We start from the raw sequence: 15,189 nt of genomic DNA on the forward strand, positions 1-15,189 counted from the left end.
TCCACAAACTAACAAATTCGTTGTCAGTTCATAAAATTCAGGTTCTTGATCATATCTGTTTCAGAGATTTTTTTTTGTTTAGTTCAGAGCTTGTTTAACAAAGTACGATGAACCCCTCCATACGACAAGAAACATGTATCTGCGTTAGCCTTTTTTCATGAAACAAACCAGGACCAAGTCTTTTATTTGGCTTATATTTAAGAATGGAGAATACTTTTGTAATTGTATAAAGGTAAAATGTGTTATATTATTGCAAGATGAAAGACTCTTTCATTGTACCTACTCTATCAGATGTTTAGATTTTTAGTATCTACAAACTATTCTCATTGCCTGAAAGACTCTTTGATTGTACCTTCTCTATCAGATTTTTTAGATTTTTGGTATCTACAAACTATTATCATTACCTCTACAATAGAAAGTTTCACTATAATTTTGAAGCTCGGGTTTGTTTACCGATGAAATCAATGTTAATAATTACGAAAGAGGCCTATACTAGTTTCGTGAAGCAATTGGAAGACCAAGCAATATAAAGATTTGTGTAAAAAGTAAAATCACCAAAATACTGAACTCTTAGGAAAATAAAAAAAGGAAATTCCCTAATTACATGGCAAAACCAAAAGCTCAAACACATCAACGAATGGATAACAGCTGTCATCTTTTAACTTGGTACAAGCATTTTCGTATGCAAATAATGATGGATTATACCTGGTTTTAAAGCTAGCTAACCCTCTCACTTGTATGACAGTCACATAAGTCGTATCAGTAAATGCAACAGTATTATACTGCAGTTCAAGGACGCTTACGCAATTCAGTTCAATACAGTCACGAAAGGTCCAGTTATTTATCATTGGTTGAAATTCCAAAGGAAAATAGAAATGACCTATGACTTTGCAGGATTTCCTTCTTGGTAAGTATCGTGGGGTATATGTTCAGTATTTCTGTTGTTCCTTTTTTCCCTCTCATAGTTGTTGTGTTTCCCTCGGTTCTAATTTGTAACTCGTATCAGTGTTCTCTTAACCGATTTTTGACCTTTGAACACCGGTATACTGCTGTTGCCTTTATTTGAGACTCCAAGTTAATTGTCAATACCCAATTCATTTATCAAAAAGTTTATGTAATATACTTTACATACAAAAAAAGATGAACTTTGGAGCTTCATCTGCGGAGAAGACAACATATTAGTCATGGCGGTAGGATAGGTTCTTTACAAGATTGTAAACTCTCGAAAAAGGAAGTTGTCTCAAAACATTAAAATGTTGATGTCGCCATCAACTTATTTTGTTCACTCTTTCAGTTTCAATAGCTTTTTGAAAACTAGTCTGAAAAGAGGTAGATAAACGTTCAGTTGATGCCCTTTGATATATATATAGGCTGGAAGTTTGCACAATCTAAAATTAATAAATACCTATGAATAAGACCTGCTAAGATTTTAATTTTTAAAGCCTTAACAATTTCATTCTGTAACAAGTAAAAAATGTCTTGTTTAATAAAAGTTCATTGTTGTTCAATCTATCATATAACTGATAAAGTTCTTTGTCATATAACATAAGCACCATATATCATTTTGGCATCTAAAGGCATATACAAATGGCTAAAAATAAATTATAATAATCAATAAATAAATGCATAAAATAACGATTGCATTTGAAATCACATATTGTCGTCCATATACTCTATTCCATCATCCACAATTCCTATTAATTTTGGACGAATCAAATTTTCATTAGAATCCGTTTTTTTGTTGTCTGATGAGGAATTATCTGATTGTGAGCTAGCGGATTCCTGACCTTGCTCGCCAGTGGATATATTTTGAAATTGATTTGAAATGTCAGAATCTGTACAACTACCTTGTACATATGAAGGCTCTGATGTGCTAGTTTCGTTACTGTCTGTGTGTAACTCTTCTTCGGAACTTACAATAAAACATTGCATTTCTGAGACGTTTAAAGCTTCATTATGCAGATGTATATCCCTATTTGGGACGCATATAATTGTAAGTGAACCACTTCGGATATGTCGTAACTCACAAGAATTCCGAACTGAACATGGCAACGATTCATATGCTGGTGGCGGTTCTTCGTTCTCTTCGTCTGCTACAACGTCATCATATGTCGGTGGTGCGTATATCTGAGCAGTCAAACCCATGTCATTTGTAATTTTCCATTTTCCATCTGCATTCCTTCTAGCATGAACTTGAATGCTTTCTCTCCGTAAATAGCTATATAACAAAATAGTAAACAGAGTTTTACGTTTTTGAAATTTGAAAAGACTACATTTCAACGGAAAAACAAATGTGTTTGTTTAACAAAGATATGATTTCCGAGAGCATAAGTTAGGTTTCTGAAATAGATTTTGTACTCGTTAGAACTACTCAACACCAACAGTTGTAACTGCAACTAGACATTTCTTACAAAAATCATACACATATGCTTCTGGGAAAAAATGACCCATACGAAGAAAACCTTATTTATCATACTACGGAAGATGTTCAAAAGTCTTTGCACTAAACTAGTACACATTTTTATTTAGAGACCAGCTGAGGCGGGATTTTCACGCTGTGTTGAAAACCCATCGGTGGCCTTCGGCTGTTATCTGCTCTTTGATTGTTTTTTTTCTCTTTGACATATTCCCTATTTCAGTTCTGAATTTTATTATCAATATTCCAATCACCATTATTTTAATCATAGCATAACTATAATTTTTATAATTAAATTATTAAGCTGTTTGTAAAGCATATATAATCCAACGTGCCCAAACATGCAAGACAGTACATCTATACTTTATCAGTAACCCATAATTCCATCTGCTTTTACTGGTTTTAGCCAGTATGTTTGGTAAGCTATTTATATTATATACTTACCACTGTGCCTTCAGAAACACTATTTTTAATAAGTCGATAATAATTAAATTCGTTAAAAAGATCAGTTGAAAGACAGAACAATAAAAATCATAGAATAACACTGAAAAGGTTACACTGTGCAGCTAATGTTTTTAATATCGTCGTTTAGATAAACTGAACTGAGGGTAACATTCTTGCAAGAAGCTTGTTTTGGCGAAACAGTCATTGTAAAAAGATTATTTTAATGCATTTTATATATATAAACAAACCGCCAAATATAACGTGCATGATCAACCTTCAATGATTTTTTTTTTAGATTTTGATCTTTTAAAGACGAATAAACCCAGGAGGAGTTTCCTAGATTTGCCGCCTTCAAAGGGAATGCATTACGCCAAAGATAGACAAAGAGTGACTACCACATTAGATATAAGAGATATCAATGCAACAATATTCTACATGGAATACTAGATTTACCTTCTTTTGTTGATTCTGTAAATTACTCCGAATACTAAAACAACGACTAGAACAAACGACAAACTGGCTAGAGCACCGGCTGTTATAACATTACCAATCGCATCTGAAATATACAAATAGCAGAGTTTTTTTATTATTAAATTATATTTTTATTACTAACATCAATTGTTTGAGATACTAAATACTGGTATCATATCAAAAACATATATCATATATAGTCAATACGGAAAAAGGCTTAAAAAATAGTTTTCAAAATGTATACAATTACTTTTATTTGTACATCCAACTTTTATTATAGATACAAGCTGTATATACTTACACCCATTTTTGTTTCCCTTACTTGATATAAGTTCTGTATTGAATTATTTTTTTATTCTTAAAAATTATTGTTATAAGTACATGTTTAAAAAGTATAAAAATAAGAGATCAAATGACATAGAAGTTCTACATTTCTAGAAGTTGATTATAGTTTATTGTACTATTTTTATATGTATGACAAAATTAACTTTTTTAGATTAATCTTAGATACTTACATTTTTCTTCCAAACCTGTAGATAAAACCCAGTTACATTGGGTTTCATCGCTGTCGTCTTTTGTTCCACAGTTATGATCCCCATTGCATAAAGTACTTGTAGGTATACAGATAGATCCCTTAGAACAACGAGAGTGAAAACTGGCACATCCCCCATCCGGATTGGGATCTGGGGAATAAAAAGAAATCTATGTTAATGAACATAAATTTGAATTTGCATGTATTATTGTTCTCGATTCAGCATTAGAAATTTTTTTTCTTTCTCTCTGTGAAATTAATATGATTTATTGAAATGTGCAGTATCTTATATCTTCTAGTTTAGTATTTGATATTTATAATTATATATTTATATTGAGAAAAAAAACACCATTTTAGATATGATTAATGACAAATAAGTTCAAAATTAACCATTAAGAAATATTAATAATAAAAAATAGAATCAATCATATATTTTACTAGAAGTGGACTTTTCTTCTTAGTTTTCATCACAAAGGAATGCAAACTATTAGTTTGAGGCGAAACAGTAATAATGATAATAATCTCAGTGGCAAGACCAGTGTGAAATACGTCGAACAGAGAGGAAACTAAACAAAGAGAAATAATTTATTAACAGTTGAACATTTATTATTGGTAACGATCGATGTTTGTGATTCCAATTGATTGAATTAGTAATTAAAGAATGCGTCGATCCATATTGAATAACGCATTTGGTTATCAAAACACTCTACTATAAGAACTAAATTTTGAGATATTTTATATTCTATTCAGATTAAGAATGCATTTTGTTCAGAATTACAGGCAAATTAAAAGTTAAATCTTTTAGAACATCGGTGAAGCAAATTGTGAATCTGATTTGGCTATTGTTTTGTTGCTCTGTAAACTATTTACTAAGTTTTGTATATTTTTAGTTCATAGGATATCTTCTATACAAAAGATATCTACTTAATAATAAGAATCGTTCAAGAATAAGCTCTAAAAAGTTGACAATAAAAAGAATGCAGAAGTTTCATAAAGCCTCTCACGTTACAGCAATATTTCCCGTTGTTTAAAGTCATAAGAAACGAGTGGCCGGTGAAAAATAATGTTCTTCCAATTCTTGAACCAACGCATACAAACATCATAAACTTAGTCTTCTGTACTCGAATTTATCATTTTTTTCGTGTAAATTTCGTATAATCGTCAATTTTTTTTTTCAATCGGTCAGTGTTGTTGTGAAAATATGGCAGGTAATTAAAGTTCGTGTTTTGAAGCCGAAGTTTAACGATTGTCACCTGTTTGTCAACAATTGACGAAAAATAAACAAAAAAGCATGGAAATTGAGCACGTGTTTAACATGTAAATCAGTGACAGATAATAGTTTATTTTAAGGACATCCATGCGTATTGTGGTCACCGGATTTTTACGAGATGGGTCACACTGAGGTCACCTTGCATACGGAAAATATGTCGGGGGAATTGCTTGCTGGAAGGAAGCAATTCAAATAAAGTAAACTTCTTCTAAATATGAATAAATTAAAGAATTTTCTTAAGAAAAAAGTATATGTACATAAGTTTTATAATGAAAACTATCCATTGAGTTATAAAAAACATATGCATTATTTTTTCTGACTTGAGGTTTCTTATGACTTTAAATTACCAGAAATGTACAGACAATATGACATTCTTATATGATCGGATGAATAGAACAAATCCTTATCATACTTCAAAATAAACATAAAAGCAAGGCAATGATCATAGTTATAATTCTACATATCCCTCGTCACCTTATTTATTTAAAAAAATTACTTTGAAGTTTAAAACAGAAATGCGGCTATTGATAATGAATCTGTTTACTTAAAGATTCAAGTAATGCATCTGTTTACTTATTAAAGATACATAAAATAAAGTGGAAACAAACCTTTGACCGATGTTATCAATATTCTAAAGCCTCGGTAAAGTAAACTAGGTTTACCCATGTAATCTAACCGGAACATGTTACCAGACGACAGATAGTCTTGTACACCGGAACTGGTACGTGTATAATATTGGTCATATATACCATACAATCCTCCTGCTGGAGAGACCTGGGAAGCATTACCTTTCCGACTGTAGTCATATATATGAAGTCTAGAATAGGAAATAAAACTGTTAGAAAGAAAGAATCTTCTACTTTTAAAAAAGAGGTGTCCGTATTTTCATACATTTTTTTTAGTGTAATTGATGAAAACTATTTAAATAAAGTAAGTTCCAGTTGGGTATATTTTAGTTATAGTCAGTTAAATTTCAGTTACAACAAGCTAGAACGGGTTATGGTTTTTTTTGTGGATTGCAAGAAGTTGTGCCTATTTAAATAAAAAAACAAATTTAATAATAAGACGTGTTTGATAGTTGAATATATGTTTTTGTAATTGCAATAATACAATATGTTAATATGTCTAAATGTGCTCATGATGACACCAAGTGGAACATTAATGTGACGCAGATTTTCCTTGTACTCCTATATTTCGAAGTTAACGGCAAACCATTTTGAACTTTAAAGAATGACAGATATTATATCTGCATTACAAAACAATAAAATAGTATCGACTTCTGTATATCTTAGATTTACTGAGAAGACATTTATTTATATTTTCATTATTCTTACCTGTCGGGTGATAGATTATGAAATGAAATATCTAATGTAATAAAATGCAGCAGCAATCTTGAGCCAGGGTCTGTCACTATCTTTGCTGCACAGTGAATATGGTTTTTCGGTTCCACTTCCAGAAGATTATTGGTCAGTTCTATAATGGTACTGGAGTTGGCAAATATAACATTGTGATGGCAATAGTGTGTCATATATTTTGTCGATGTTATTCCTAAGACTACTGCTGGGACTGAAATTAAGTAAATAAAAAGCATATATGCAATGTTATATAACATTATATTAAGTATGTCATATACTAGTATCAACTTAGGAGCAATAAAAACAACAAGCATACCTCGCTTATCTTAAATTGCTTTGTTTTAAAAAAGAAAGAAGGTATTGGTATTTCTAGTTTTTTTATATTGTTGTGACGTTTTCTAGCGCTTTTTGTCAAGTAATCATACACTATTCATATATTAATGTTATTTTCAATATATGTATAATGTGAATATATGAATACGGTACAATAAATTCATGAACCTTACATTTGTGTTTTCGTAAGCCAGTTTTATCGTTTTCAGAGGTTACATTTATTTGAAAATATTTTGTTTAATCAGTTTTCACACTACACGATGTAGAATACAACTACTCTTACCAGTGGAGGCCTGAGTGTCCTCTATGTATTTTAAAATACGCCATAATACGTCCAAACTGATTAAGGACGTTTGAATACATGCATGTATTAGAAAACATAGAACAGTTTACTTCATTTACAATGCCGTATATTCTAAATACTCATTGGTACTTTTAAGTTCGATGTCTCCGTCTTGTGATCTCTTATGGTCAACTGCCAACATTATACCTTAGATACTCTACGTTTAACATTAAATATTTATTAAATTATTTTTTTTAAAGTCAAATGAATTTAGAGGAACCAATTAAGTAGTCGTTTGACTGTCTCTTATTTTTATATGGTCGTAAAGTGGGTCATGACATCTAAGTGCATAACATTTGTAACTGGTCATGCAAAATGCAAATCACTGCCATTTTACTTAAAGATTGACAAGGTTTTGATAATCTACAGTAGCAGGTTAGCACAAAACACATCAACACAATAACGTACATTATAAAATTATAATATATAAATAATTTACTGTTTAATTTATAGTAATTATTTTCAATTTGTTACAAAATCAGATAAACTTCTAGTCAAATCAAAGAATCGTACGTTAAAGGTAAGCGAGAAAACCTTCGTTTTTTGTTAATTTTGATTCTTTTTCAATATGTTCTTTTTGCGAGTTTAATATATTCATAATGACATCAATCATTTCTATAAAAATTAACGTTCTGTGTTAATTTCCTTCCATTGCGTGATAATAGATGGTAATTTAAGAGAAAAATATTAGTACTAATTAGAACTTTATCTAATGCTAATTGCGTGTTACACAAAACCTTTCTGACAACGAGGGAAGCTTCAGTCATTGATTGCTCAAATGAGGCATTTTAAGATTATCACTATGCCGTAACATGTCATGAAAGGCTCGTTTTGGTCTTTAAGTATCGCCACTGATTGACTTTGTTGTTAATCTATATGGTGACTTGATTACAAAGGTTTTACCTCGAATTAGTTACCATATTGGATCGCTTCCGGTGTTTAAGATTTAATCAATTGATTGTCATGGTAACAATTTTTAAAGTTTTTTGGTATTGCTCAATATCGGAAGTAGCCGAAAACAAAATACTCATCCTGTTTCAGGATCTCTTACTTTCGAACATGTTCTACAAAAAGGTTTTCCAGATAAAAAAGACATCATCCATTTTTGAAGTACTGATGGCTTCATGGATGTGTGATCACACATTGATGATTTATTTATTGATTGAATGTATGATAATCTCTTTCGTAAACATTTATAATAGTTTGCAAATTGCATAATGGATGAAAGAAAGAAAAAAAAGAAAGAAAATAAAGAGTCGTTATATTGACATCTATGATATGATAAATTACATGCTTAGTCAAGTTATCCTTTTTATAATCACAATCTTATTTTGATATTACATGTACATTAACTGAAAATTGATTAGTTTATTTTTTATGTTTATAAATTTGCGGTAAGTGATTCATTTACAAAAACGATATATGCATTCGTCAAAATTTGGAAAAAATGCGAAAGACAGCAAATGAACAGCAAAAAAAACCAACAAAATGTTGAGTTGATAAGTCACATTATGGTCTTCAAAGTATAGATTATTAGGTTGTCTACATATTTATACGGTCAAAAATCAACCAAAAGCCACAATGTGAACCCTTTTGGCGCGTTAGCGCGCAAATAACAAAATGTTTGGGTGCAACTTCTGAAAAGCTTTTACATGGTTAGGTTAATCTATATCTATATCTTTTAAGCTTAGAAACCGAAATGTCGAAATAATATGTATGTAGTATTACTATGTAACACATTCTGTCACATAGTTAGTGTTTATGTATGTATTGTATAAATTATTGCTGTTGATGTAATTCAAATGAGTACCTATAGTTTATACAGAAATACTACAGAAATATATATGCAGTGTAAAAAATACGCTGTTACAGAAGTACAGTAAATATAACTTGAAATATTTTAAAAATCTATATAAACGGAAAACTAAAACAAATAGTTTACTAGCAAAATTTCAATTAAATGAATATTAACATAAAATATAATAATTTACATATTTTACTAAAATGCCTGTTGGAAAAATTAAACTGAGAATATGTCTGATATAAGAATTTAGTAACTTCAAATCATCATCTTTTTATAGAAGAAATCTTTCGGTGAAGATTTATTAGAGGAAGAAACGCAATATGTATACATATCTAGTTTTGTAGATGTTTGAGCTGTTTTCTTATAAGACTTATTACCTAAAGATGCAAAATTTTAGTATCCAATTCGAAAGGTTCTTGCAAAGTTAGACAAGCGAATTATTATATAGTTCTATTACAAAAGAAATAAGTTAGAGAATGACCGTAACATGATTGGTATTTAATGATATATATTAAGTTGCGGATTTTGCTGTTATGCATTGCCCGCTTTTGTCAGTAAATATTATTAGTGATATAATACGCACCAAGTTAACCTAACCAAACATTTTATTTAAATCCCATAAACAGATTAAAACATGTCAAAAGAGGATTAGAAAAATATTGAATTACTTATATATAAGATAATATTTGAAGACAGTTAAAATCTTATAAGCAAACGTTAAATGACTCTACAGGACATGTATAGGGAATAATTCACTTGTTTAAGTGTTTGTTTTGAGATCATTGAATAGAGTGTTGAATTTCACTCGGTTTTGACATAAATATACGAAATCGTTTGTCTTTTTCTCTGACTTTTTTTGTACGTGGTATAAAGAACGCCCCCATATATATAAACACATACATTTTCTTAAAGAGTATTCTTAAATATTTTTTTTGTGTATGTCAGCTTTCGAATTGCCAAATATATGCACCCAAAGCTTCCCACTATTGATTTTTTTGATTGCATGGAATAATTAAGCAGTGTATAACTATTGTTTTAAGTTACTTTACAAGCTCAATACTCGTTAGCCACAAGAGCCTCATTTTTGAAGTTTACTTTTGAATGTGTCTACGAAAGTCCATAAATAACCGATTTGTTTAAAATCTATTTCTATTGTTTTTCTCTCATTGCATAACGGTCTTTGATGTGCAATACCAATTATCAAACAAAAGGTTATTTACAATACATCGATTATAATAATATTTTAAGTTAAATGTCCGTAATTCTCATATTGGTTTTTACGTGGTTACAAACAAAATATATAGGAATATATATTACATGCACACACTTTCTCCATCTTTTGTTCGTTTATCACTAGGGTCGTTATAATTTCAATATTATAGTAATTAAGCTTGATTCGAATCTGGAAGCTTAATGTTCAATTGTTTAGTATCTATTCACGTTGAGTTTTCTATCGATTTCATACAGTTTTGAAGTAAATGTTCATTTCACTTGGATGTTAATTTTACGGTGACGAAACAACAATACTTGTTTAATGCGTCAAATTCTAGTCCGTTTTTCTGCACATGTGATTTATCAAGAGTATCAATATTCAACATGGAATATCCATTAATTTTGTGAGAGCTCAACTTCCGGTTTTAGATTCTCGTCTTTTTTTAATAAGAATGAAAATGAAATATTTTAATTAAAACTAAGCGGGTATTTTTATATGGAATAACTACTCTCGCTAGGATGATATCTATAAATAGTTAGTACTTTACATCATCTTAATTAGAATTACTGATCCGTTTAAACTACATGTTTCATATGGGAAACTTTGAGTGAAATAGCTGTGAAAATGCTATTTTCCCCCAGGTCAACAATGAATTTTTATATTAGTTCATACGCAATTTGTGCTGTGGAAATAATAAACGCGACTATCGTAATAACCTTACTATGTCTCATAGAATTCAGAGTCCATATTATGAATCAAATGCACCGGTATTCACATAAATTTCAAATTCATTGTTAAAAATTCAGAATTAGTAAATGATCTTATGGACGGACAAATCGCAGCCAGTTTAAGAAAGAAATATATATCTTGAAACTTTCATGAGCTCGCATTTGTTTCCAATTGCTTTCTGTAGCTTATGTTTGTTAATAACTAGCTTTTCGAGAACTGAAATTAAGGTTTTATCTCTTTGGATATGTACTTCAAGTCGAGGACATCAATGGATACAGTTACAATACACCTATTGGTAGTTCTTCGGATAACGCACGGAGACAACTGATTATGCTACCTTAATAAAATAAGTGATTATAATATATATTATCCCGTAATATAAAAAAATCAACATCATATCGAGTACTTTTAGGTCACAAAAAATACACCAACCATAACACCTCATTGGGACAAACTTCCTTTGCTTTTAATGACACAAGTATAGAGGGAAAGATCGTGCTTCTTTTTGTTATAGTTTGTTGGATGGATTTTTATGTATATATATTGCATCGTTTTTTTTGACAATTTGATGATTTAACTTGGCTAAACATTTGATAATATGCTGGTATCTTTTTCTACAAATATCTGAAAGGGAAGAATCATCATGGTTGTCATACGATCAGCGTCAAATTATATGTTTAACTGTTAGAAGAAGTGCTTTAACCCTTTGTCCAGCCGACATTCTTACTTTCATATTTTCACTTGAAGTTTTCCACAGATAAGTTATCAGACGACCAATTTCCCCGCAACATTAGCCACTATCTTTTCTTGATGTTTTATTTGTAATTTAAATTCTTTTTTTATTACAAAGTATATTTTAAAGAAAGCAAGATTTCCTTAAAAAAATCCGCCTTTTTATCTACTTCTTTATTATAGGGTAAGTATAATTCAATTTTAATGACACGGATGCCATAATTCATCATAGTAGCAAAAGCAATTTACTTTCATTAGATATTTAATTTAATTCTCTAAAAATCCAATTTTTTATTTACATTCAAACTTTCAATTTCAAAAAGACTTGGATTTACATATAAACCAAAGTCGGTATGTATTACGTGCGCTAAAGCATAACGTTTCTGATACGGTTTCTACAATAACTGCATTGAATTGAACTCATGACAAATTTCATAAAAGCAGTTAGCCATTCAGTTTAATGCGTACCCATGACGAATTTTATCTATGTATAAAGCAATCTTTCAATGCATTTTGTTCATTTACCCCGGGTGGGCAGACATTTAATTAAACAGTAAATATGCGTCAAGATTCTTTTGAATTTTAATGAGATAACTGAATTTAAAATTGATAAGAAATAGATTTGTGTTCTGTATACTTTAAAGAAATGTAGATATCTATGTAGACATATATAGGTACATTACTTTGAATGTTTATACAAAACGTTTTTACATCAAAAGTAAGCCATTACCGACTTCAATCAGTAATTTTGAAATTCATTTAACTCAATTTCATATTTTCGTTTTGTTGTTTTTTCTTTTTCATAGAATTTACACAGTCATTCCAGTTTCATTTATCAAAGTCAGGAGCATAGTTTGCCAGTCAAGCTTAATAAGTTGACATCATATACAGGACTCAATTTATTCTGCCAGGTTAAACAAACCCATTGTATAAAGAACGATTATACGAGAGCTGGTCTACATATTAGTCGAACCATTTTTAACTTATGTAATAGTATATCATAATTTTTTTACAATTATATATAGAAATCTTACGTTCAGATCCTTTTTTAAAGTTGTTTTTAATTATTTATTTTAACCGATCATATCACCATGAAATGACTTTTTAGCATTGAAAATATAACAAAGGCGCTTCTCTTGTTTCGGATGATGTTCAACTTGCATATAATATAAAACTGTTAACTGTCGAACTTGTTTAGACAGCCAACATGCACTTATTTATAGAAAAAAATTTGTAACGGTTTAAACCTAGAAAAATTATGATATATTAAATTTTATGTAAACTTATACAATAGTTGAAAATGTCTCGTCGAAGGATTTGTCTCAGACATGGATAGGATAAAGAAAACATATACTTTCGAGAGATTTGAGTGAGAAGAAAATCTTTAAACAAATTCCTTTCATTTTTTTAGTTATAATGATGATGTCCTTTCACTTATTTATTTAAAAAGATCTTTGAATCCTGTATATTTCAACGAACTTAGAATTATAATTAAGGATGCTATGGGTATACGCCGGATGGTATACTGTACATCTATATTAAAAATAAAATAACGATATAAGACAAATTCCGTTAACAGAGCGCTTAACCAACCCAAGTGCGTTTCTGGATCTCAGTTAATTTGAAGCATGAGCATGTTCTGACTAAAAAGATTCTACTTATAACAGCATTCATGACAACAAAACATTTCTATTACAGACCTTCGATTTTTTTTACAAAAGATTGACATGCAAAATAGTTGAGAGCGTTTCACATTATATTATTAGATCTCAAATATCCGCTACTGTCATTGTGAATAAGAACGACACATATCCCCTACATGTCCTATAAAACTTAAAAAGTACTTATTGTCAAATCCATACAGATTACGGTATTTCAGTCTTTATAGCCGACAATGCGATATGGGCCTTGCTTAATGTTGAAGACCGTACCGTACGGTGACCTATAGTGGTTAATTTCTATGGCATTGGGCTCTTGTGAAGAGTTGTCTCATTAACAATCACACCACATCTCCTTTTTTTTTTTATATTAATGAAATAATGACCATATATACTTGTGTGGTTCTCTCCACTGGAACCCGTGTATTGTCTTAATGCCCAAATTTATACATAACCTGTATGTTTTTATATTTCTACATGGGTGATCACAGTTATTGTCTGACAGCCTGAAGACAAAATGCTAATTCTTAGTACATAAAATGTAGGAAGGTGTCCCGGTATATACTGAGAGATATCATCTTCATTAAAATGTAGATTAAAATGTATCAGACATTACGGTAAATATCTTGCCTATGTCCAAAAACGTTTTATTTGATGTCTTAAAACAAATTTCTTAAGGCTTTATAAAATTATTATTTTCTTAAGTTATCATGAAATCAGCATTTATGGGAAGTTCGTCGTGAGTTTATTTTTAGAAATTCATCAGTACATCAGTATATATAAATGTATTCCATCAAAAGATTCCGTCAACTTTTAATGATCGAACGAATACATTTTATTGTTTTAAACATAAGACATTGTAAAAAGTTTAAGGTGTTGACATTGTTGAGAAAAAGTAACGTGTCACGGTGACAAAGAATGAAGTGCAGTGACACTATTCAAATTGTTTATAATGTATTTGTATAGTAACTGTGTTTGCTTACTTTTTATACCCTGTTTACTCGTTTTCTTTAAGCAGTTTAACAAGTTAATTATATGATGATTTTATTCGGATCTATTCATGATTCAGTTTTTAAAATAAACATATACGTTGTTCTTTTGCAAGTTTTATCAAAGTTTAACCAATGTTGTGAAATTTCTCACATTTCTTTCTTCGTCTTTTATCTGTTAAAAAAAATACATTTAAAATCTTTTTATGGACTTTAATCGATCTAACAACATGAACAAAGACTAATAGATTAGTTTATAGTCCAAGAGATTTAAATTTCAATACACAACTGAAATAATTATTACGTTACAGGAAAATAAATAAGAATTCTACTATAAAAAAATATTTTAACTTACCACTGAAGATAAATATTAACTTAAGATAAATTCTTCCGTTCGACATGGTCAAAATTTAGCCAGAAATGTCAATAATTAAAGTCAACAAGATCAAGTATTGGCTAATTACTAACGCCTTGTGTAATTATCTCAGATTCATTGTAAATAATATCTGATTAATATTGGTAAGAAAACTTCTACAATAATTTATCATTTCATTGGTCGATCAAGATTTTTATCGATCACGTGTCCTTTTAAAATATACAGGAGGCTACCGAGGAGTGGTTAAGCGGATCATACTTGCTTAAATTTTATTACTGTATAACAGGTTTACTATGAGCCGCACAGGGAGCCGTATTGGTAATGGCACCACGTACATATAAAGGATTACAATAATTCTAAAACAATAAAATATTTGCGAGTATATGTGAAAACAATATTAGAAACCTATATATAGGAGTAAGCAGGACAAAATATTATGCTTGAAATGAGCATGGAAGTGCTATATTTTCAATTTAATACTTCCGTGGAAAGAGTGAAACAATTTCTAGTTCCCAAAGAAAAGA

At 30.0% G+C, this 15,189-nt stretch overlaps 1 protein-coding gene across 1 annotated transcript; it reads right to left on the reverse strand.

Moving 5' to 3' along the window:
* Nucleotides 1-1,408: 1,408 nt before the first annotated feature.
* LOC134684901 (uncharacterized) lies at nt 1,409-14,826 on the reverse strand. Its single transcript, XM_063544221.1, has 6 exons — nt 14,645-14,826; nt 6,468-6,699; nt 5,742-5,950; nt 3,847-4,014; nt 3,314-3,416; nt 1,409-2,218 (listed from the first exon to the last, which is right to left on the reverse strand). Exons 1-6 carry the CDS (start codon nt 14,688-14,690, stop codon nt 1,651-1,653), a joined length of 1,326 nt encoding a protein of 441 aa, XP_063400291.1. The 5' UTR covers nt 14,691-14,826; the 3' UTR covers nt 1,409-1,650.
* Nucleotides 14,827-15,189: the final 363 nt, after the last annotated feature.

The sequence above is a fragment of the Mytilus trossulus genome, chromosome 1, assembly GCF_036588685.1.
Source record: "Mytilus trossulus isolate FHL-02 chromosome 1, PNRI_Mtr1.1.1.hap1, whole genome shotgun sequence".
Taxonomy (NCBI): Eukaryota; Metazoa; Mollusca; class Bivalvia; order Mytilida; family Mytilidae; genus Mytilus; species Mytilus trossulus.

Coding starts and splice junctions, on each gene's coding strand:
- LOC134684901 (XM_063544221.1), bottom strand. CDS start 14,690: ATGTCGAACGGAAGAATTTATCTTAAGTTAATATTTATCTTCAGTG. Junction 4,015..5,741: donor ATTGATAACATCGGTCAAAG/GTTTGTTTCCAC, acceptor TTTATTCCCCAG/ATCCCAATCCGGATGGGGGA. Junction 2,219..3,313: donor TACAGAATCAACAAAAGAAG/GTAAATCTAGTA, acceptor TTTGTTATATAG/CTATTTACGGAGAGAAAGCA.